General features: G+C 39.6%; 3 protein-coding genes across 5 annotated transcripts in view; 1 reads left to right on the forward strand and 2 right to left on the reverse strand.

Moving 5' to 3' along the window:
• Positions 1-574, reverse strand: part of LOC119742605 — a 29,951-nt gene extending 29,377 nt beyond the window's left edge. Inside the window, exon 1 of one of the 2 annotated variants that reach the window (XM_038218721.1) lies at positions 386-574. The gene's annotated coding sequence lies outside the window, so the exon portion shown is untranslated. The remainder of the gene's footprint in view (positions 1-385) is intronic. The other variant, XM_038218719.1, reaches the window with a different exon arrangement.
• LOC119742603 lies at positions 231-13,900 on the forward strand. 2 transcript variants are annotated; one of them, XM_038218718.1, is made up of 8 exons: positions 231-261; positions 6,777-6,783; positions 7,780-7,848; positions 10,323-10,389; positions 11,194-11,295; positions 12,222-12,401; positions 13,123-13,254; positions 13,641-13,900. In XM_038218718.1, exons 1-8 carry the CDS (start codon positions 246-248, stop codon positions 13,761-13,763), a joined length of 696 nt encoding a protein of 231 aa, XP_038074646.1. In that variant the 5' UTR covers positions 231-245; the 3' UTR covers positions 13,764-13,900. The 2 variants fall into 2 exon arrangements, with proteins under 2 accessions (XP_038074646.1, XP_038074645.1); XM_038218717.1 differs by lacking the exon at positions 231-261 and adding an exon at positions 4,385-5,025.
• Positions 13,901-17,766: 3,866 nt separating this feature from the next.
• On the reverse strand, positions 17,767-21,089 carry LOC119742837. The gene is made up of 2 exons (XM_038219036.1): positions 20,858-21,089; positions 17,767-20,099 (listed from the first exon to the last, which is right to left on the reverse strand). The coding sequence occupies exons 1-2, from the start codon at positions 20,894-20,896 to the stop codon at positions 18,003-18,005; spliced, it is 2,136 nt and encodes a 711-aa protein (XP_038074964.1). The 5' UTR covers positions 20,897-21,089; the 3' UTR covers positions 17,767-18,002.
• Between the last annotated feature and the right edge of the window lie 3,639 nt (positions 21,090-24,728).

Consider the following 24,728-nt stretch of genomic DNA (forward strand, 5'->3'; position numbering starts at 1 on the left):
GACAATTTCGATGGCTTAGCTAGAGAAGAACATGAGCTTGCCAAACTCGTGGAAAACCTTGAAAAACATCCTCAGCCTGTGGCATGGAAATCAGTGCAGAGAAGACCAAACTCATGACCAACAATATCAACGGCATCAGCACTGACATCACGGCCTGATGCTGAGTGACTTCCTGAGAATGTCTGAGGATCGAGAGGGACGAAGGAAGCTGGTTGCCAAGTCTTCAATTGAGGGTGCCACAAACTATGGGATACGGGTGCGGTAGGTAATAATTAAACCTCAAATGGCCCATTATTCAATCAGTTTTGTATGAACCGTGCTTTTGTAAGGATCGCACGCTTACACATTAAGTCATAAAAAAGAATAAAGATTTTTGGTCACTTACACTGTACTGAAGTCACGACAAGAAACGCGTGTAAAACTGTTTAATTTGACACGATGACAAACTCTGCTGGGTGTTTTCTCTGGGTGATGAGCTTTGGTACAAACTGCCTTAAAGACCACGATCGTCAGGCTTGTATTTTTTAAAGCCACTTAATTTCACCGTCATTACGTAACCCCTCGCGTAAGGCTTTAATAACATAATAGTAATAGTCGCCCTCTACTACGTATAAATTAACTCTTAATTATCAGAAACACTTGTTGATATATGTGAGAGGGTATAGAGCCAAACATTCCGCGGCTTTCCGCTAATCCCCTCTGATATGCGAGCTGTGATTATGGTTGGCCGTGGATGTGTTGCGTTTGCCCCGCGCAGTCGTTGACGGAAAGGCCATTGGGCAGTCATGGTGTAAGCCGGGCATTTTATGCACTACCCCTGACTACTCCAAACACGTATTAAGGAGTTAAGCCTGTTTACAAACTGATAGAAAGAATATGTTTAGTCAAGTGTTTAATTGCTAAACACACTTTTTGCAATGTAACTTACTTCACGCATGGAGATATATAATTTCGGTATATTATTTCGTGCGCTCGGGGCGCACGTCATAGTTTACATGGAGAGCATGAAATAATTTCGAAAGCACCATATGGTTTCGAGCGAACGAAATCTTTTATTTCGAGCCCATGCACGACATGATTTCGAGCAGACGAAATAATTTTACACAATGTAACAATGCTGAAACATACTGTATTTCCATACTTTACAGTCTACCTGCAGCAAGACATATAAATCATGGAGTGCCAGTATAAATTATAAGTGATATTTTCCATCCCAAATGATCTTCCACAGATAAGACTATATATGATTTAATTTATCCAAGAGCGCTTATACAATTAAGTGAACACAATCTATGTTGGTATAAGAGTTCAATTTACTTTATGGTGTGGACAAGTCATGAAACGACCGACGTCACGCATATATCAAACGTTCGGCCGGAGATGGGCTCCGTGGAGAACAGAAGAAAAAAAAACCGGGGGCTACGAAAATACTGGTCTGAGTATCACCCGTCATCCACGGAGCCAAGTCTCCTGTATAACGTCTGACAAAGCATGCAGACTGTTCTTATGCGATCTCGCGCCTCAGCCAATCGGAGTCGACTTTACTATATCGTGACATCATTTCATTTCCAATTCAGGACTAAACGTTTGACTGGTCAATTCAAAAGCTGATTGGTCAAAATTTAGAGGTCAAGGTGCGGTTGTCTTGTATAATTACCGTAATCAGCGAAGCTGCTCAAATATTATAGACCATTGGCTTTTCGTCGTTCTGAAGCATGGTGCCAACCATGAGCGTCACCCCCCAAAATAATAATATTTTCTTCTCCTTATAAAAAAGTGTGGCCGACATTTGATTTTATAGCTCAGACTAGCTAATTCAATGACTCCAAAATTAACTCGAAAATTGTGTTTAAAAATTATCATTTGCTAAAACAAAACTGGTTAAAGTGGTCACAAATTGTCTCAGATCGCATCACGGAGCATCTAGAATCCTAGAAGGATCGGGCCCCTTAAACGGGTCCCGAGCCCCGCACGCCATTTATGTTTGCACTCTAATCAAGATGCGAATGAAGATGATCAAGATGCCTGGCTGTCATCACGAAAGAAAAACATTCTGGAGAGCCCGCATTTGTTGAAAACTGGCTCGGAAATGTGCTTATGAAAGCGCTCTCAGAATCTCAGAAAGTTGACTGGATATTAACGATAGGCATCATCATCCAGTTTGTAACAGCATGGAGCTCCATGGTAACAGTTAACTAATAAGAATAAATTATGCTCCACGTGTGAACGCAGTTTCTGCTCTGCACTCTTTTATTACAATCTGTAATCTCCATATAGGCTGAAGTACATGTGATCTGGTACACGGTACCCTCTGGAGACATGACGCACAAAAGAGAACAAAATATTGTATACGGGCTCCACAGAGCAATTTCTATAGATGAATACGTATCCACAAGGTTATCACGAAATAGATATATGGATTTTATTCAAAAACTAGGAATTTCCAAGGTGTATTGATCAGTCGCAAATTGAAGTATTTTATGTTAGGGATTTTAAGCCCGAATTTCAGCCCAGGAAATTCATTGTGGTTAACATAGGTGCTTTTTGAAACAACACTTTCAAACTCGACAATTTTTGTACACAGTATATGACTCCACATGGATACGAATTCCTGTAGATGGGCATTTACATGTTTAATCCCCACACAGACGTTTCGTATGTGCATATGGTGATAATGGTGGTTCCCTTGCCAGGAGATATGGTAGCTTGTTGCACAACAATGCAACCCAAAATCACATTCATTGCATGAACAGGGTATCAGATTAAAGCTGAGAGCTTATTCTTTCAAATACTGAAAAAAAAAATCACGAAAATAGCACTTTGGGTTGCTGAGAAAATGCAAATTATATCATCCTGTTCAACAAATACTTCAAACACTAAAACATTTACTGTAAGCCTACTTAAATTTGCAATTACCCCTCATTTATGGAATGTCTATAATATTTTGACGGGTGCATACCTATGTTCCCCATATATGTTCCCAAATACTGATGTTCCCCAACCCTAACCCTAACTTAACCCTAATCTAATCCTAGGATTTTGGGGAACATCGGTATTGGGGAACATAGGTACATAGGTATTGGAGAACATCGGGTAGACCCCTATTTTGACATATTTATGATGCTGGAAATGTTTAAATAGAACTAAAAAGGATGAAATACCTGCTTAGGTAAAAAAATAAAAGGTATTTCCATCAAATTAATTTGTTCTCTTGTCATATTATGTACCGTGTTGTTTGTAAGGAATAAGACATGCACAAGTAGTACAGTGAAAATCCCTTACTGTAGTAATATTGTGTACAGGACAAAAAAATGACTACTTTACATAATCGGCATTATCTCAGCAACCCAACAGTGCTATTTTCAAGATTGTTTCAGTTTTTAAAAGAAAACGTTGTAAGATTTAATCAGATACCCAAAACATAAAAATCCACAAATCTCATTTTTTTTCTTAAAGGCAAATGTTTTAGTGTTGGTTGGTGTTTATTTTTTTGGGGGGTGGGGGGGGGGGGGTCACCCTGTACAATTCACACATACCAAATTTGTAGGCCCTATAAAGTTGTCTTAAATTTGCTTCAGATACCCCCAAATCACTATTTATCTTCCTGATTATTAAACAACAAGTGACAATTAAGAATAATAAAATATGGATATTTTATGATTCTTACCGATGGATTGTATCACACGATCATTCAAGATGAAGCAAGGTTTTACTTTTTCACGTATAATTGACACATCATGGCTAAATAGAACGCATAGAGGTTGTGCGAGAGGGCGCCATACTGAACCCACGGTCTATTATTGTACTACGCTATACTCAGTCTAGTCTACTTTCATCTTAATATCAACAGCATGGCAGGGTATAGGGCAGACTCATTAGGCCAAAACGGGATGAGTTTTGACATGCAAAACAAGACGTAGTATCACCCGTTATCCACAAACAAAATTTAAAAGTGAGGCTTGGAACGCATTCCAATCATAAAACACGATCGAAAATTGCTTCCTCGTGATGTACAGACAGCTAGCCGACAGCTAAAACGCTGACCCTTATCAAACTGCATGTGGGTGGCCAATTTGATATCCACGCCCCTTCCCCCGCTCGCAAATCTTTTTCCCCAAACGGCATCCGTTTCCCATCTTCTGATTGGTCCATTATATACTTATCTAATGCATTGTTCTCCACTACATAAACCCAAGAGAAGTGTTCCTTCCTCACTTTATTTTTTTTTTAAAGTAAACCAGTTCACGAACTTGATCAGCTACCAATTGTCGGTGATTTAAACACCATTATTCCTTGTTATATAACTTGTTCTCTAAAGCCCTGGACATCATGAATATGCACAATGCAGTAAGAGCGCCCTCTTTGATATTGCTCAATCTCGTTTTGAAAAAAAAAAATTCGCCACACGCTCTAGACAAGGACTGCCAATTGTATCCTCAAACGCAAACCCAACTCCAGCCTGAAACGGATTATTCGCCAATTGATTTACCCTCAAACAATTCGGTCAAGGATGAGAGAGATTGTGTGCTAAAAATACGTCAATAGCTTTCCCGAGTAACGTAGATGGTATGTGTGGGTCTGCTTATTTTTGTTGCACAGTGTGCGCAGGCGGTGTTTTGACCCGTTGGGTTAGTCATGCAACTCGTACAAGAAAAGCAAAGAAAAGTGACAAAGGAAAGTCCGTCATGCATGCAAAATAAAGGGCGTATGGCAGGGAACACCACACAATGCCGGTCCGCCACCTTGAATGCTTTTGTGATCAACTGGTACGGGCGACATCCAATACGTTTACGTACACACACAGTGCTACAGTTCGGATAGAATCCACTTTGTTCCGAAATTTTCACCTATCACGCGAAACTAGAGGCCTATCTACCACTCAAATGTTCACCTGTTCCGTGTTTTTTCTTCACGATCAACATGTGAGTCTGACAAACGGCCACATAATGGGAAGTAAGCACTCAGCAGGTTCTACAAGCTGGATTGTATATCTCGTAATTGTTTTATTTTGCTCAACTTCAACAGGTAAGTTTTTGACAGCCATAAAAATGCCAGTCATATGTGATGATGTCTAAGTTCGGTCTCCGTCAACATCACCAACTCACTAATTGAGTTACGATTTAATTGTGTCATATTAGTATTAAAAGTCTCTTCAAAAGTTTAGGTAATCACGTTGTGACAGCCTTATATATTTCTCAACCAAATCCCCATTGGATGTTTTTACCGGTAACTTGACACCACATCGGTGGTTGCGCACAAAAGTCCATGCTTGAGGAGTCGTGGTATTTTCCATGTGTTCTCTAAAATTGGAAAGCTAGGTGAATCAGTCCTACGTTCATATACACGTAGTTCAACATGGTTTTTAGTGACTGATGACCCTCACTTGGGTCCTGATCCTGTTGATGGGTTCATCAGGAAAAAATGTTGTAACCTGACTCAACTTTTTTTCTTCATATATCATCTCAATGAAAGTCATTCATTGCAAAAATGATGATAAGACATGAGTCCCGAGTCCGGGACTGGGACACATTTCCAATTTTGTAAGGAAATACTTAGCAATCTTTTTGACTCTCCATATAGACTTTGTTCACAATCGCGGCATTTTTGTCATCAGGTTTCAACACCATTTTCCTTTACCAAAAAAGTCGGACGCTAAACGACGTATACACATGTACATGCATAACAAGGTTAAATAATTAATGTAAATCATTGTAAATGAGAAAAATAACGACCAATTTAGGCCTACGCACACACATAAGCAGCCCTGTGAGAAATATCAATGAACTAATACTCAGCTACAAAGTAATCAGTTATTAAACTGGTTTTTGATTTAGGTCTGAGCAAGGAAAGGCTGCATGCCATATTTTAAGTTCTTGTCTAAAGAATTTCACAGCTTAATAGGACCTTCATGCTTGACCGGTCTTGAGGACAGTCTTAGTTCTATTTGATGTCTTTGATGTGGGCGGCGAGTATGCATAGGATTCTGTCGGACTTATAGCAGCCATCAGCTGATGAAATCAATGTATTAAGATAGTGTTCAAGATAACTCAAAATGAACTAGATGAACTTTTGTAAATCCACAGACTCTTTTAATGCCTTATAGTTATTCGTTGAGTGTACATTTTTCATATTCATGGAACATTTGCGGATTGCTCAGTTGTGGTATCATGTTTCATTGGGTCCCAATGCCTGACTTGGGTAAATAGGCCTATATGTTTCCCTCTAAAACCAGCTTAGAAATAAGATGGAATCGGCTTATGAACTTAAAAAGAAAATATTGGAAATAGGTCCTACCCCAAGCTTGTTGATACGGTTATTTGCTCCATGACCAATTGTAATGAGCAATCCCAACTGATATAGCACACCTATAGCACTTAAAACAAACAAAAACTGTATAGCAACAGTATAATAAGTATGGACTGAAGTCACCAGAGATAGGTTTTAACAATCCGACTGCAGTCCATTGTTTTGCTTGAGTTGCAAACATATTCCAAAGTTTATTTGGTACATTTCTAGTTGTTTATTTGTAAATTTGTGTTTACATTTATACCAAAACACTCTTTCCCCCTTTTTTGGCACAATAATTTTTATCAGAAACCTACCTTGCATTGAATGTATGTGATTCATATGTTGGTGTTTCAGAAGAGAGAAAATATGATGCCAACATCTACACTTTAGAAAAAGAATGCTTCTTTTGGTCAATTTTGCTTTCCCTAATTCTTTCCTTGTTTACTTCTTTATTTTCATGTTGTCTTCACATCGGGATCAACAAACAGAAGCACAGTAAGTCAAACCCCACCTCCTCTCAAATTTCCTCAACTATCCGTGATAAACAAAAAGAGCTATTTTCACTAGCAGAAAAAAATAATATTAATATACATGTACTGTTATGTTAAAGGAGTCATGTTTAACCGTGGGGTAGGCCTACTACTTTACTGCAGAAGTTACACAATATCCGATTTTGTTTTATTGAACTAGCTTATACAAACAAGGCTGTCTGCTTTACATAATTTCAAGGGCCATGAGGTGAATATTTCTTAAAAAAACATTTTGTGCAACTTTCTACTCCTCGTAAAAGCAAAACCATTTGACATTCATTTTTAGTTAATGTTATTAAAAAGTGCGCTTCTTTAAACGTGTAAAATTGTCCAAGCTTTTCTTGATAACTGAGGGTGTTGTTGCTATGATGTCAGTTCAGGAACACTGTTCAATGTAGGGGTTTTCTGTTGAAATTGTGAACGCAACATTTGCTCATTGAAAACATTTGTGCGAAAAGTTTGCTCATTGTATTACCTGCCATCTACTGACATAACAACGAATCACCACAGAAAAGAAAATTTACGACACTAAATATCCACAATTCTGGCAACTTTTGGCACTGAAATGTCTGTAACATTAATGTTTTCTGCCGGGAATGAAACATTCGCTCATGATTATGGAAATTGACATTAACATAAAAAGGCACCAAAATACCCTTGAAAATGGCAAAACGAAAATTGAAAAAAAAATGGTTCAGTGGGACACAAAGGTGCATTTTCAAGGATATCACATTGCATGGGCCCTTTACGCAACATCAGGTCATACATGTATATGTACGGTTTAAATTTTACAAGTAATGGAAATACAGAGTTATGCTAACATGGTAAACTTGTAATTTGGGGTTACAATTGGAACTAGATTAATTATACAATAATATATTGACCAGAAATTCATGTATAGAGAGCTTCCATTATTGTAATGTTGACTATAATATGTAACAAGAGTTTTCTTTATTTTCAGAACGGCGGTGGGATTCGAGTTTAGAGAGGACTATTCTAGGATCGCTCACGATGTGGACAATTTTACAAGGTAAATTCTGAAATCATGCAATATATTTTTTGATAATTCGAATAATTCTGATCGTTTTAATAGATCAGATTGAAGTCGGGTCTATTTTTGTTTGTAAATTGACAGATATTACATCCTGTTTACAAGCAATGTGGTTTGAAAGAAGAGTATTGTTACCCCTTTGGATAGAACAAAAACCGCCATTCAGTCCCGAAAAGAAACATTCCCGGACTAGAATTCTGAAGAAAAACGATTTCCTGATGTCTTTTGTAAAATTCTAAAAAACGTTAATTTGAATCGATTAATCACATTTCGCACTTATTGATTTGATTGTCAATATAATACCTCCACACTAACACTTTCATCAATAATCTGACAATTAGAACAGCATTACTTAAAAGCGACATGAAATTATGAATACAGTATTTATAAAACACTGTACTTTCCGGGTTTTTTTTCACGAAATCACTGCCTTTTACAAAATAAAGTTTTACCGAGAGAGCAGATTCTCTTCTTGTCATCAAAATTTACATCAGACATTTTCTCCAAACTCTATTGCAATTGAAAAGTTTCATAGGGTGATTTTACACATGTTAAACAAGAGAGAAAAGGGAGGGGGGAGGGTAAAAAAAAGTCACAAAAAAGTCTGTTGTTAGGCCCACAAAAAAAAGTCTCCGGTTTCTGGTATGCGCGCGCGTCGCCGTAACCATGCGCGTCGGCAAAATGAAAAAGTTTTTTGTTCAATAAAAGATGATGTCTCAAAACCGCCAAACTCACTTGTTTGACTGGAATCCTGCTGCTGCACAATTTCAACGTGTTTTTAGATGGGGTTATGATCGAGAATAAGCTTTATGTGGCCACTCTGGTCTCCCATGATATTGGCACTAAGTTTAGTCGGGCACCATTTGCAGTCATCAGCCTACATTGGAACAAAAAAAAACAGGTAAAAAAAAAAAGCCATGTCGCCGCACCACTTTTCGGGCAAGCTCCATACCAGAAACCGGAGACTTTTGTGGGGCCTTATATAGGGTAATCTTGAAAGGAACTTTCCATGTCATGTTGCAACCCCTTTATAACTAAATGGAGGTGTTAGTGCAAATGTACATTGCGCAACCTTTAAGGCAAAATGTTTTTTTTTAGATTTCAACTTCCGTCTGTGGTTGGCAATGTAAAAGAAAGGCTTTCATTTTGAGGACCAGCATCTATAGGCTTGACGGTGACCTTTGAAAAGTAGGCACCCTGTAGGGCATATAATGGCCTTGACGGGAGCGAAATCCCGCAATGAATAGGCCAACGATAGTTTTTACTTGCATAGACACTCCTTCCTTTATGAATGTGTTCTTTCAAAACATATTTCACAATGAAAGCATAAATTGGAAATTTCAAAACCTTCAGCCTTGGGAAAAAACTCCCCAGACTTTAAGCTAATATGTGTAGTGAAATGTAATGCATGTACATGTACATTTTATACGGGCAATGCATGTCAACTCTCAGTACGTTGTAAGTCGACTCGGTGCTGTTATTCTAAGCCAAAGTAGTGGGGTGTATTTTTTTTGTACAGAGATGATCGCTGAAATTAAGTGACTTAACAACATAAAAGAGACCAACTAAAGAAAGGCCTGTTTGCTTTGTAAAAAGTTTGTTTTTAGCGGTTACTCACATTACATAACAGGACATGGCAAATATCTAAATATCTTGCATTTGAAAGTTTCTTCACACTGTGCACTGTTGGGGGAAAAGTCACATTATAGTGCCCTTACGTCATTAGGGTGTAGATCATAATTGTGCTACCATAAACAATCATGATATCTCTAGAGGCATATACATGCATATCGGGAACTCAGTTTGTGCGCCCATCTTTGGTATGAAACATTCTATAGAAACTTATGATTTAACAAACAACTTTTTTAGAATGACAAATTAAGAGATGTGGGCACATATGTTTCAAATATACGAAAGTAAGGTAGCACTTTCAATGACTATAACTGGAATGAATATTTACATAAGCTTTCGTAGCAACAACTACCTCTTCGGATACAATGAAAAATGAATCTTTCCCACTGCCTTTGAATCACAAACGCATTTGCCTGAAAAAAAACAAGGTGCTTAAATCCATAATTTGTAGCCAAAAATACAGGGTTTTTTTTAACAAAACCACACTAAACCGTATTCTATCTCAATGCCTATACACTCAAATGAAAAGTCTTGTTTTGCCCCTTTTATTTGATACCTCGTTTGAGGTTGTTATTTGCTTGTAGTTTTGAAGATCCAATTAACTTTCAACTTTTCAGTCGTGTCCACTTTCTCATGGAATTGCCCAAGCTGTCTGTGTTGGTAATATTAACAATGTTACATACATTATATTATTCGTCTTGTGATTGATTGGAATGAAGTGCACCATTTTAAAATCAAAACAAGAGTCATGAGTCTGGAAATGCAAATTGTATTAAGTAGCAGGTCTTGGTAATGTTCATTTAATCCTTGTCATTTTGCAGTTTACTTCAAACCGATATTAGAAAAGTCTTCACATTCACCAACACTACTGAAGTATCATCCACAGAGGTTAGTGTTATTTCACGTTAAGCTTTAAAGGGTGCCACGTTTCAACTGACATTTTGACCCAAAATAGAAAAATTGATTGACAGGAGATTCAATAACAATTTTCAGAATAACTTAAAAATATTGACATTCCTCATTAATTCATATTAGGTTTATATATCCTCATTATGTTTCCCCACTTTAGCAAGTTATGTTCCCCACTTTAGCAAGTTATATATCCTCATTAATTGTTTGCCAAAATCAGACATTACAAATGTATTTACTCCGTCCAGAAATGCCAAAAATACGGTTTCACGCGTAAAGAGGACGCAAACTTAGTTTCCTGCTATTTGTTTTGTGATAATTCATGGTCAATGTGGTGTGGTTATTTTAAGATGTGTTTTTGTCTTACCCAGGATAACACATCAATGTTTGTGTGAAAATAACTTACTTACGGTTGAGTTTTTTTTTTACATGCCTTTATTTGAACATACATCATTTCAAAACCCTTTTGAAAAATAAAACCAATACATACCAGGGATACAGTTAAGATTCCAACCTTTAAAATGCTATAAAAAATAATGGCGGGACGTGTTTCCGCGGCGACGCTAGAGCCTCGCAGAGAAAAAAAAATGTTGCGGGTATTTTGGGACGCGCTGTAAATTCAAATAGATTTAGTGAAATGTGTTTCCATGCATTGAATGAAAGATACAACTAGCGGGAGTTCACAGTATTTCTCTGTGTATTATTTAATTTTGCAAAGTATAGATCTCTTACATGTCAGTAAATTATGTTTCTAACTGATTTCTTGCATGCATTATCCCACAGGTAACTAGCAGTCCTCACGGGAAAATTAGAGTAAACTTTACGCTCACCATCGACACAACAATCGACTCAAAGATACGAGCCAGGAGTCATCTTGAAGACAGTGTGAGTACCTCATGGGTTTGCGGACTAAGCAGGAGATACGAGAGCAGTCAGAGAAATGAATGTTGTTCCTAAACTTTTCAACCATCATGCTGGCCGGCCGGAGGCGACATTTTTCTTCCCAAACGAAATCGGACAATATAAAAAGGGGGGCGCTCTCACTGCGTTATGTATATTCATGGTGTCCAGGACTTTAGAGAACAAGTTATATACATGTAACACGGAATAATGGTGTTTAAATCACCGACGATTGGCAGCTGATTCGTGGACTGGTTGGAAGTAGTTCTGACTTCTAATCAGGTGATCCGAGTTCGAATCTCAGTGAGCATTTTTCATTTCTTCTCATTTTACCTTTCAAATAACTAAAGTGAGAAAGGAACATTTCTCGCAAGACGTAAAGCCTATCCTTGGTTTGCGTTGTGGAGAACCATGGAACAAGGCACTAGATATATGCATGTAATGGACCAATCAGAAGATAGAATACAGATGTTGTTTGGGAAAAGAAGATTCGCTGGCCGGAGAGTATACTCTGACAAGTCACTGAAACGCAGAAAAAATATATAATATTTGATATTCGCGTGTACATTCATCTTTTGTAATTTGGGTGTTTTTAATAACAAAATACATTTACCAGCAAACTTACAGAAGTTCATCTCTCTCTTTCCGGAAGTAACCATTAGAAAGCAAGCCGTAAACAATGTCATTTGAAGGCTAAAAATGACGTCCGAATCCTGTTGGAGTCCAATTGCAGTTGCACAAGAAAGAGGGGTTGAAAAATAATTATTTGGGCAAGTTCTTTTCACGTTGTTTTAAACCAACATTTCTACCTTGTTTTAGAGAGGGGGGGGGGGTGGTTAGGTTGTCAAACTGGAACATTATGCTATCAGTTATATTTGTTAATGTGCATGTACATGTCATTGTTATTACAGCTGCGGATGGAGCAGTACGAGTTTGTCTTTGAGGGTGACGACTACTTAGTGAATGGTTCAACGGTATGGATTATGAACAGCTTCCCTGACATTTGGCACCAGTATGCTCCTGAAATCGCAATCGCAGTCATTTGCGGACTGGCGGCACTGGCGATATTCGTCGCGTCTGTTCAGCTTATTGTGAGTGAATTGCTTGTCGTCTTTCGTGTTCCTGCTTTCGTGTTCCTGCACAGGGTGTCTCAAAAAACTGTAGCAGCAAATCCATAAATAATTAAAAATAACACTCTTTTTGCAAACTTATCTATAGAGCCTGAAGGTGTAGTAAATGTTCCACACAATGGTCTTTATCCCATCTTAATTTGGACACCCCAGTCCAGAGGTACAGCTAATTAAATGAAATGACTTAATTCCAAGTTGGGCCACTTGGTATCTAGTGAATTGCATTCACATACCAGGAAGGCGAAGAGGCCCACACAGATGTTAGCAGTCGCCACACTCTAAAGAAACACTATATCGTCTCATGATAAATTGTAAAAAAAACCCAAAAAAAACAACCACGATTTAAGATTTCTGAGAGAAAAAAAAATTGTTTGACTGCTACATTTTTGGGACACCCTGTATAATAATGAGCTTGACTCAAAAACTAAATTGCGTTCAACAGAATCATGCTAAACTATCTGGGGATGGGCCGAAGAGGGTAAAAAAAAACACTAGAATGCCGATTTCCATTTACTACACGCTGTATGAAAAGTCAGCTTATCTTTGTGTCGTCTTTGATTCTTTATAAGATAGAATTTGCGTCGGGGTGATGTAGGCCTAAATCTATATTAGGGTTTGCTCTTCACCGACGTATAAACACTTGTATGCTAAGATGTAAATTTGTCTTTGCTTCTTGTATCAGTGTATGAACCGAAAACGTCCAAGGCGGGCATCGTATGTCCCACGGCCCTCCCTGCCCGTGTCCTACAGTGGCAACTCCCTGGGACGAACCAATGGAGGCTTCATGATGGAGGAATTAAACGGCGGTAATAGGGTGAGTATACTATTGATTTCAGTTTACCTCCAAAGAAGACAGACAGTGGAGGGTCCAGATATAGGTAATATAGATCATGGCCATTTGTTTACGAAATTGCATGTTGAGGTCGAATGATGCCATCTTTCAGTAAACGGTTCTCTTTTACACTGCATATAATATCTCTTCATCTCCATAGGTATGTTCTCACGAGCAGATGTAGATTTTTTAAAAAGACATTTCCCAGCAACTGCTACATGTGTAACTACAACAATGAACTTGCAACTCTAGCTGGAGGACCCCCCCCCCCCAAAAAAAGGGGGGGATATATCCGTGTAAAAGAGAACTCAGTTTTATGGGCACATGTTTAACATTACAACCCTTTCCTATTTTTATCATCACTTCAGGTGCACACGCCCAAGTCTAGCATCGGCTCAACGAGGTTCTTCTATGACCGGGACACGTTATACGACAAGCTCATATACGGTGCCTATGAAGTCCCACCTAAACACATGTATGATTTCCTGTAAAACCGCCAAAGTCTATATGCAACTCAAATTTGAAATCCATGGTGGTCCTTCGGGTATTTCCATTTTTGACGAAAACGTCTTTGTTACGTTTTACTGCTTACTTAATTTTAATCAAATTGAGCATTATGCAAAAAAAACCAAATATATATTTTATCTCAAGTGAGCAAATACGCAGTGGTAGGAAAAAGACATTTATTTTAGGTTGTGGTTATGAACTAACATTATAAAAAAAAAATTAAAAAAAAGCTTTACTTATGTTTTTTCATCGTTTCAAGAAAAACTGATCGATAAAAAATGTTGGTTGCATAAATATGTTGATGACCACAAATTCATTAGACAAACGGTTACTTTTGTTATGGTCTAATTTTGGCAATTGACCTCACGGGCACAATTCTATTCACCCTCGACATTAAGCATAAAGTGCAATTTACGTTGTCACTTACAACTTACTCCTTATAGCAAGCTAAATTACATTCAAGGAATTCACCTACATGTAACTACACGTAATGTGTAAGCAATTATAAAAATGGGACATTTTTTTAACGATTGGTGGCAGAAACCACACTGGCCAATTGTATTTTACATTTTGAGTATGCGCACATTAGGCCAAGTTAGGGCAAGTACCATTAGTCGACTTGTGGTTGATTTGTGACGTAACTTACACCTGCGCACGAATAGCAACGTGCGAACGTCTCTATAGTCGAACGCTGGTCCAAATGTCATCGCAAAACACATCTGGATCCTGGCTCCCTGCTGTACGTTATGAATGCGCGCGGCTATTGGTTACCAGCGATGCAACCAGCCCCAGTAGGTTGGTTTCAAATACATGTAGTCGACTAGCGTAGTCAACCACCGTCGACTAGACAGACTTCGGGCTAACTTTTAGTCGAACTATGGTTAACCGCCAATGGTCAACAGTAGTTCTTGCGCGAACTTGCATGCGCTTAGCTTAAACATGACGAAAACAATAATTGGAGTGGACCGGTGTGTCTGCTGCCACCACTGATCTTAAAGTATTTCCAAAGTCTCCTATTTGAGGGGAGCTGCAGGTTTTTTCTTTCATGGAGTTAACCCTAAAGGGGCCGGGTTATTTTGACCATCTCTCAGCCGGGGGGGGGCGGATTCCGCCCCCCCCCCTAAGATCTCGGCCATCGAGCGACGAAAAATTTTGAAACTCAGCACATGCATAGAGCAACTCTTCCTAAACATGCCCAAGAAATTTCATGACTATAGGTCAAAGGGTTTTGGAGTTATGGCTAATTAATTATTCATATGTATGAATGGCAATTCTGCTCGGTGTACACGACATATATGCGAAAATTCAGTTTTTACGGCGCGTAGCGCCGGAAAATTTTTCGCTACCGGCTAACCCGTGGTCCGATTTTTATGTTTTTGGTATCAAAAGATGCGCAAAGCTCGAGGCTAAAAAGTCATAACAGCTCGGGTCGCGAAAAAATTTTTTTTAGAAGCTATCGCGGAAAATGTTGAGGGGGGGCGGATTCCGCCCCCCCCCGGCCCTTTTAGGGTTAAAATGTACATAATTATGATTTCACACGAAAACACCGCAACATGTTCATTTATGGTATTGGACTGGGGAAGACATTCGACGCATAAGCGGAAAAAAACAACTATTACTTGTAGTATATGTACAAGTATACTTTTTATACTTTATTTTGCTGCAAAGCTTTCTTCAAATTTTACTCCAATGATAACATCTAAAATCCTAAAATTAAAAAAAAATATTCCTATCAAAATTTACAGCAGCAGGTCTGTGTGAACATCTGTTTTCTTTTGGGTTTTTTTTTTCCAGTGAGATACGGTCACACTTGAAACCTTACAAGGTGGATAGTTTATGGTTTATCTGAAAAAGTATTGAAAATACAAGGTATGAATTTCTAATTGAAGCGCATGATTTGATAAGAGTCTTTCTTAATACAAGGATTTCTTAATAAAGGCTAACATAATGTTAAATCTCGAAGAATGTTTAAAAAATATAAACATGTAGGCCTACAGTGTATGTATTTACCTTGTGCAAATATTTCTAATAATCTGCGGCCATAACCATGGAGTTCCTACGTGTATTATATAGGTTGGCGATATATAGAAAGGCCTAGCTCTCTTTGTACCTGACTAACTCACTGTCGCTCTGGCTGACTGTCACTTGTGAATCAGACTTGCTTAAGTTTCACCTTGGCTCAACATTTGTATTAGGATTCTCTTGTAACGCCAATGAATGCGCTAAAATGATCCGGCCCATTATAGTCCACATGCATGAAAAGACTTTCGCTAAGATGGCAATTATGTATAGATTGAATAGAACTGTGTGCACTCTAACACATCTGTTTTCATGGATGTTGTGGTCACGTGATGCCATCTTTCAGCAAAAGGTCTCTTCTACACTGCACGCAAATCTCTTGAAATATGAACGGTTTAAATGTGTTGACATTTAATGTGAGCCACGAAATATGTATAACATTCTTGCATGTTTGGGTGGTCAGGCGGTTGGTTGTCGACATGACGTCACAGGGCACGTGGTATATCCGTTTAGTTAGGAAAAACGTCATACACGCGCGCGCAGCACTGATTACTAGCGCCCATTGGATAAACACTCACGTTGCGTTAACTTCCGGTTCCAATGCTACTTAATGGCTATTGGGCGTGGCTTAAAATGAACTGACGTCACACTAACGTACTGGATAGGTTTTCCTTGTCTTCTCTTTGATTGGTATGTGTATGTGTTAAACAACAATTCTTTTGTTTGCTTATTCACACTCACTGAGATGGGACTCAGGCAATTGTTTTTTTTTCTTATACTTTTTGTCTTTCTTGTAAAGCTGTTATTACAGGGTAAGGTTTTTGCATGTATAAAGGCAACAAGTACGTTTTACCAGTACTTTTAAAGTTATATACAAAAGAAGGCCAACGAAAGCCAATAAAAAATATTTACGCCATCTCATGGTTAATTAACTCTCACTGCTGTATTGTAGACTTCTTGTACAGTTAACTTCAACCGTTACTAAAAGCTGCAATCACGTTTTAACGAATTATTAAAAGTGACAAAATGTTTTTAAAATGTGAGTCATTTATTGTAAAGGATTTTTCTATCTTTCAAAGAGTAAGCTATGTATATAATATCACAAAAGCACAAAAATGTCGGTACAGTCTTATATAAAATGGATATGCCGCAATACTGTTAAAACGCGTTTATGGTGCCTTAAAATTAAACAAGAGCCAACTTGCGTCTTCATGTTCTGTCTCAAATTCATATTTAATATCTGGTTTTGTTTCGGCCTTAACTAGCATTTTGACCAACCTGATTCGACATTTATACAGGTATTCCACTTTAAGGGACTATTTCCGATACTTTCATAGCGATAGAGGCCGCTATATAGCCTTAAAGGTACAGTCCATCGTTTGCAGCTATCCAAAAGTAACTGACGAAATTATTGATGAAAAGCATATTTGGTTTATATAAATAGTAATGGGACTAAACGCCCAGTGAAATGATTCTTTCTCACAAGCTGTCATTTTGAAGAAAACAATGAAAGAAGGCCATTTCCAACGATGCGTCTAAAGAAGTATTTTTGAAAATTTCCGTTAGTAATTCGTTTTTAATTCGGCGAAGCTGGGAATGAGTAAGCGCCCGCGGTTGCTATAATTCGTCGACATCGCGTAGCTGCAATCGACTGGATGAGAACGTGTCCCGGACGCTGAAATCGGGCCCAATTCAAAACATGAGTTGGCAACTTTTGATTTGAAATCAAGATCCTAGAATATTGTTTTCTAATTCTCGGAATATGTACAGCATTAACTGATATAAAACTTCATCAGGTTACTTGTTAAGCACCCTTCTTTAAATTTTGAGCACTTTTGTTGCTCCAAACGAACAAAATGCACAACTTGCAAATGATGTACCGGCACTCTATCTTTAATTCGTTTCGGAGAGAGACACTTAATTTCTTTTCACGGGAATCTTAATTTAGTAGCAATTTCTTGGGTCTAAGTTTGATTCACGTCTGCATTTTTCTTTTGATGTAAATAATAATTCAACTCTACACTCATCACAACTCAGCAATACCGTCTCGACATCCAAATTTCGTGATTTTTTTCTTGATTTCACACAGTGCAACCAGCCCGATACGAACGGTACTCTTCTAGTGAGTTGGACTCGGCCAACCCCTTACTATAGGTGCTTTCTGTACATGTATATAACTTCTTGTGATTTAACCATCTTACATCCTACGTTGGAGGCGGTTTGAAATTAATCAAATGGAGATTCTGTTTGAGGACTACGGCCAATGACGACATGTCCACCTGAACCCAAGGAAAACCCCAGATGGGTGAGAATATAATGTTGTACTTGTCACATTCCGTGACGAAGCCCACAGCCAAACACAGGGCCATCAACTGTGCTATGACGATAATAAATAGAACGATTATACACACTCGTATAAATTGGTAGATGAATATGCAACCCCTGCTTTTCGATTGTGCACTTGTCCCGGTTTCACGGAGCTCGAGTGGAGCAGCTCTGGGGGCGCTGTCGCAGTTCACCATTAAGGCCGAGGTTTGGGTTGAGATTGACGGAAACGTTCTCCTGGCTTCCACGATGTCTTTATCGATGTAACTCGTCCCGTCAAGGTCCATTCCTTCGACCGGGGTTGGTTTCACTTGTATCAGCGCATCTGCACCAAAAAGAGTCTCATCTTTTGTTACACGATTTTCGACGACCTCTTCGCAGCCAAGCGGCGAGACACTTTGACTTTGCCATGAAGTGTGATCATTGATGTCATGGCTGGGCAAAGGTTTTTGCTTCGAGGGCAGTGATACAGCAGACACAGGCTGTAACGTACTGTCTTCGGATTTCCCTCTACTGTCTTTTATTTCCAGTGAAGGCTTGGGTGAAGTTTGGCCGGCTTTGTATCTTTTCCGTTCCCTCAGTTCCATGTTTACGCTGTCATCATCTACATGTACTTCCCTTGTTTGTACTGAAGGTATTCTAACCTCAGTGGACAAAGAATCAAGCTTTGACTCTTCGTCAGATGATTCTCTTCTTACTTTCTCATTCTTCCCAAGCCCTTCGCTCGTTTGATCCAAATATGCCCGCTCTATTTTCACAGACGCCTGATGAATACTCTTTGAAGGCCCCTGGCCCTTCAATCTTTCTTGATGCACGACACCAGAATCACTGCAGAGTGGCTTGCCCATCTCGTCAGCAAACTGGACAACTTTGACACGACGAATTTTGTCTCTACGATCGACAACACGGATCTTTCCGACTCGATGATCTTCGTCCGAGAGCATGTGGTTAGCGCTCTGAGACAGGCAAAAGCTAGCGTTCACTACAGAGGGACACTCTTTGTTCGCTGGCAGCAGGTTGCTATTGACTGCTATCACCGTGTTTGTAGAAATCTCAGTGACAGTTCGTTGACACACTGCCACCTTGACTTGGTGCGTGGTGGATATCATTGCATTGCCACAATCAGGATCACCGTCGTTCCAATCTGGACGATCGGACCTACAAAGTTTATGGCGCATTCTTGCCTCGCCGGCATGGAAGAGTTGCCCTTGTTCAGCCAAAATGAGATCTGTCGTTAAAGGATCCTCTATCTCCACCATGACATCATGTTGCTCATTACTGCGCGTCCCAGAATTTTCCAAACCATGTATTTCATCTGGAACTCCAACTCGTTGGGTCTTGTTTGACGATTCATCCTCTGTCTGTACTTCTCTTGTCGAGAATCGACCCATATCGGTTGAGTCCTCTTGTCCAGTCGTTGGCTGGTCGAAATTTTGAAATTTCACTCCTTCATCACTGCTCCATGAAAATCGGTATGCCTCGTCATCTGAAGAGGGTTCCTCCACAGCACCTGCCACTAATTGTCCTCTGCGGGGTAACGGACCTGTCAGCGATGGATCTTCATTTCTGCTCTTGTCCACACCTAGTCTTCTCTCGGTGCTTGGTGTTTGCTTCTCAGCGATGGTACGCGTTAATTCGGAAGAACCTGGTGATGCATGTTCACCGTAGGCAACGTGCATCTCTCCTGGGTCTCCTACTATCATCCCTTCATCATGCCGATCGACAGCTGCTTCTCTTTGACCTTCCCTCCCGATGTCATGTTTTGTAGAAACTGTTGACGTGTTCGGGTCTCCTTTTCTCTCCTGCTTCCAAACACTTTGATTATCTTGTCCTTCGAGAGCTAGATTTCCGTCAAACAGCTCTCTGACACCTCTTTCAGTTGAGAGTGAAAGCGGGGCTAGCCGTGTTTGCTGCACGACCCTTCTCCGTAGTCGTCTGACCTGGCTCTGTATCAGCTTCTTGTAGCCCTGCAGCGGCTGTATGAGGAGGGGAATATGGTCGGAGGGTGAGTCACGTGATCGAGGGCGTGGCGGTCTAGGCTTCATCTTAAGGCTTGAGCTTCAAGATTGTGTGAGGGTTTGGGTACTGGTAGGGATCGAAAAGAAAATAGGCGGGTATTTCAAGACTAAAACCAGACTAAACGATATTTTATGATTTTTTATTAGCAAAAGGTACTGTCAGTGGGCAAACATGTCAAGCGTTTGCATGTATAGGCCTAGGCATTTTGTTTATCTCGTCTATTCCAAATTTCTGCCAACAAATCTTAGGTGTGAAATTGAACACACGAGGTAATCGTGTGGTTGAAAATTAGAATAATAAAACATGATATTTTATTGGACCAGTAATGAGAAGATTGTTAAGGAGGAAGGCATGTGCACCTAGCTAGGGACGTTACACTCATGGTGGAACTACCAGGCGTTGTGCTCCATTAAATAAATGCGAACCTCAGTACAAGATTAACGAGGATAGCCTATAGGTACTCTAATTGGCTATGTTCTATTAATTTAGCTTGTCCTGTGCGAGTGTACTCCAGGGGAGGTTTCTACACAGTACACGAAGATGATGGTGATAAATGCGTGCACCGGTGACTCTAACTTCTAAGTATTAAACATCGCTTGTCACAATTTCGATCGGTTTGGACAGGTTTTTTTAGAAAATAATCATTATTAACTCTTAAAGTAACAAGGAAAATAAAGCAATGATGGTGCGTAACAATACAACGTAATAGACCTACCTTATTTTCGCAATTTTCCGAACTACATTCTTCATCCATCGTTCTCCACTGCAGTTATTTGACGATTGACTGGAAACTGCATAAAATCCACACGTTTTAAAAGATTTTGTTTCATTTTTGTTCGAGCGTACGCGATTTGTATCTATGCGATGGCGGTTAGGAGAGACAACGCGCACCTCCATGGCGTTTTAAGAATTGTTTTTCTTTGTGATGTCATAACGCGTCGCTCGGCAGCAATGTTTGTGTCAAACATAATCTGCTGTGGTGTTACGCTCACGCGCATGCTGCACTTGTTTGAAAACAAAGGGATATTATAATAGAGATCAGTGCCTGGAAGCGATTTTTTTTAACACAACTATCTGGTGTACTTTGTGCTCTTTCCTATGGGGCATGGTTATTATAACCAGGCTTGAGTGGAGGCTACTATTTTTCAACTTGGTACGGATTTCGGACTTTAAATATTTCCCTTTTTAAAAAAAATCCTCCAAAGCCTCGGATCAGAAAAGAAAAAGAAAATTGCTGCTATACAAGTAGTATACGACTGAAAAATAACGTTTTTAAGATAAAACTTTAAATTGTTGAAAAAAATAGAGCAAAATCTGAAGGGGTAGAGCAAGGAATCGAACTCAAACCTCTGATCATTAACCAGCATGCCTAACCACTGGGCAACGGCGATGCTCGACGAAACCTCTGCAATTCATAAATTATATACTTTCATACATGTGGAGAGCGTATATGCGCGCGCGCGTAGGTAAAAGGTTACAGGATTGTATACGCGGCGCTCTACAATCCTATAACCTTGATTCAAGTCGCCTGAAAATGGGTACCCTGTACTATTGTGTAAATAAAATATTCACTGCCTGAAATGCGCCGTGCACAAGTACCCCTCCAACGGCCAGAAAAGGAGAGTTGGGGGAGACCTAGACTGGTTCCCGGTCCTTCTACTGCGTATTTATTTAAATATAATGCCATGCATTTCGCTGGGCGCACAGGCCTATAAATCGTACGTGTGCTGAAAATCAAATCACAGCCATAAATGTGAAACAAATACCGTTTTGTTGTATACACCCCCATCAGAGTCATACCCCTGGCCAAATCTGCAGCCAATATATGTCGAAACGATTATTGGTATACATGTACACTTTATGTAGGGGCGACCTGGTACTGGGAGGCAGCGGCGTAGCCAGGGTTCTCAGGGTTCACCTTTGACCTGGGGCGGTTCATCCTCAGTTGTCTGCTGTGCACATCACACAGAATGATGTCGATCGTGAGGTCCTCGAGTCAAAAGTATGACACTAATGTTGCATTTTGTCCACCCCAAACCTTGAATTTTAATATCTGGAAAACTACAGAATGTCTTCGTTCTAGTTAAGCGGGCTGGTTATGACAATAGGGAGGTTTCGCAAGAGAACGGATACGCTTACACTTACGTTTAGCTATACGTATCCGTTTTTTAATTACGTGTAGCGAGCGAGATATGCGTGTCGTCTGCACGTTTAGCGGATAGTGAGTGGCGTATGACGTCATACGTGCAGACGACACGCATATCTCGCTCGCTACACGTAAGTAAAAAACGGATACGGATAGCTAAACGTAAGTGTAAGCGTATCCGTTCGCTTGCGAAACCTCCCTAACTCAATCAATACCTACCGGACTAGTTTGAAATTTCCGTTAATTATGATTGAGGACAGGTAAAATAAGTCTATAAAGTATTAAGACAAACCATTGTTTTTGACACCAAAAAGAGTTTTTTTGTCATCACGGAGAAACTTAAAGACGTCCCAGCGTACAGAAAACACGCAGAAAATACCCACGCGTTGCTTGAACAATAGGGAGGTTTCGCAAGCGAACGGATACGCTTACACTTACGTTTAGCTATCCGTATCCGTTTTTTACTTACGTGTAGCGAGCGAGATATGCGTGTCGTCTGCACGTATGACGTCATACGCCACTCACTATCCGCTAAACGTGCAGACGACACGCATATCTCGCTCGCTACACGTAAGTAAAAAACGGATACGGATAGCTAAGCGTAAGTGTAAGCGTATCCGTTCGCTTGCGAAACCTCCCTAGTGTCTAATACTTTCACCTATGTAGGCCTACAGACAACTTCCCAAACTTTGAAGCTGTATTGCCTTCACGATTAAAGTTGCTCAGCCATGCATATGCCCTGCGTGTATTCGGTAGCGGAACCGGGGGAGGCACAATATGTTCCCCCCACCTGTACTCCCGTAATGTTTACTTCATTAGATGCAAATAAGTTTAGATAATGAATGAACAAGCATTCTTTATAGTGCGACTTGTTTTAGTATATTAAGCAAAAATATGAATACCTTACGAATGAGTAAGCAATATGAGCTATGAATCGAGCTAGCGTATACATTATGGTTAATCTTAAATTATATGGATTATTTTGTAGTGGGCCTACAGTACACTGTGGCATAATGTATTAAGAGGAAACTACAACATTTGGAAACATCCAAAAACGAAATTATCAAATTACCATGGAATACCTTACTGGACTGTTAGTGAAGAACAGTCTAAAGCATCCTGTAAAATCGTGGCTCCCGGTGTGCTAACATTTTCAAGAAAAATTGTATTTTTCCAACGCTGGTCGGCCGACCAGCGTTGGCGAAAACTAGCTTTTTTCAAAAACTGCTCCTAAGGCCAAAAAAAATAAGTCTCCGGTTTCTGGTATGGAGCTTGTCCAAAAAGTGGTGCGGCGACGCGGCTTTTTTTTTTTTTTAGCTGACTTTTTTGCTTCAAATGTCGGCTGATGACTGCAAATGGTGCCCGACTAAACTTAGTGCAAATATATGGGAGTCCAGAGAGGCCACATAAAGCTTATTCTCGATCATAACCCCATCTAAAAACACGTTAAAATTGTGCAGTAGCAGAATTCCAGTCAAACCAGTGAGTTTGGGGGTTTTGAGACATCATCTTTTATTGAAAAACAAACTTTTTCATTTTGCCGACGCGCATGGCTACGGCGACGCGCGCGCATACCAGAAACCGGAGCCTTTTTTTTTTGGCCTAAATGTTCATATTTAGTTATTCCGCATTTTCTTTTCAATTGATAACACACCTGTGAAGGGGTACAAGCGTGCTAGACTGATTCTCTGACCTTACAATTCCCCAAAGTCTATAAATGGCTCTGTTTCATCTTAAGTGCGGCCAGGGAACCAGACTACAAGAACATGATTGGTTTTCTTGGTTTCTCCAGCATCTACAAGCCCAAAACATGAAACTAGTCAGTTTACCATTATTTCCTATAACATACTAATCCTCAAATCCATTTATTTCTAAAATTTGCGGCAAAATCAAATGTTGTACATTCCCTTTAAGATATGAATACCTCATGAAGGTATCAATACAAATGAGATAGTGTACTTCGTAACGCAACGTTTTCGAGTCGCATTCTGGATGTTTTCTTTGCCATATAGTAATGCTCTTACGGCAAGTATAATCCTCAGAACATACTGCAGCTGCAATGTGAATTCATACCTATTCTTTTAAATTAAAACATGAAAGACAATCCCTGTTCGTAAAACAATCGCCTTAAAATTACTGCAAACTACATTGTGTAATTACCATGTAAACATGACAAGGAACACTTCAGTCGGGAACAACAAATTAACCAACTGCCCTCAGTTACATCATTTAACATTTCTGTATATGAACGACCGCTAACGAACGTAACAAAAACTGTGCCCTCGGGCGGAATTCACCTTCAACGAAACCACCTCCAACGATTGTTGCCGTCCAAATGATTTCACTTCAGGCGGAATCATCTCACAGGGTAGGTCCTATTTTGGTACCAGTCCTATCCTCACTTTGAGTAAGGAGTTTCGCGTCAAATCGGTATTGTACG

This window comes from Patiria miniata, unplaced genomic scaffold (assembly GCF_015706575.1).
Source record: "Patiria miniata isolate m_02_andy unplaced genomic scaffold, ASM1570657v1 HiC_scaffold_6, whole genome shotgun sequence".
Classification (NCBI taxonomy): Eukaryota; Metazoa; Echinodermata; class Asteroidea; order Valvatida; family Asterinidae; genus Patiria; species Patiria miniata.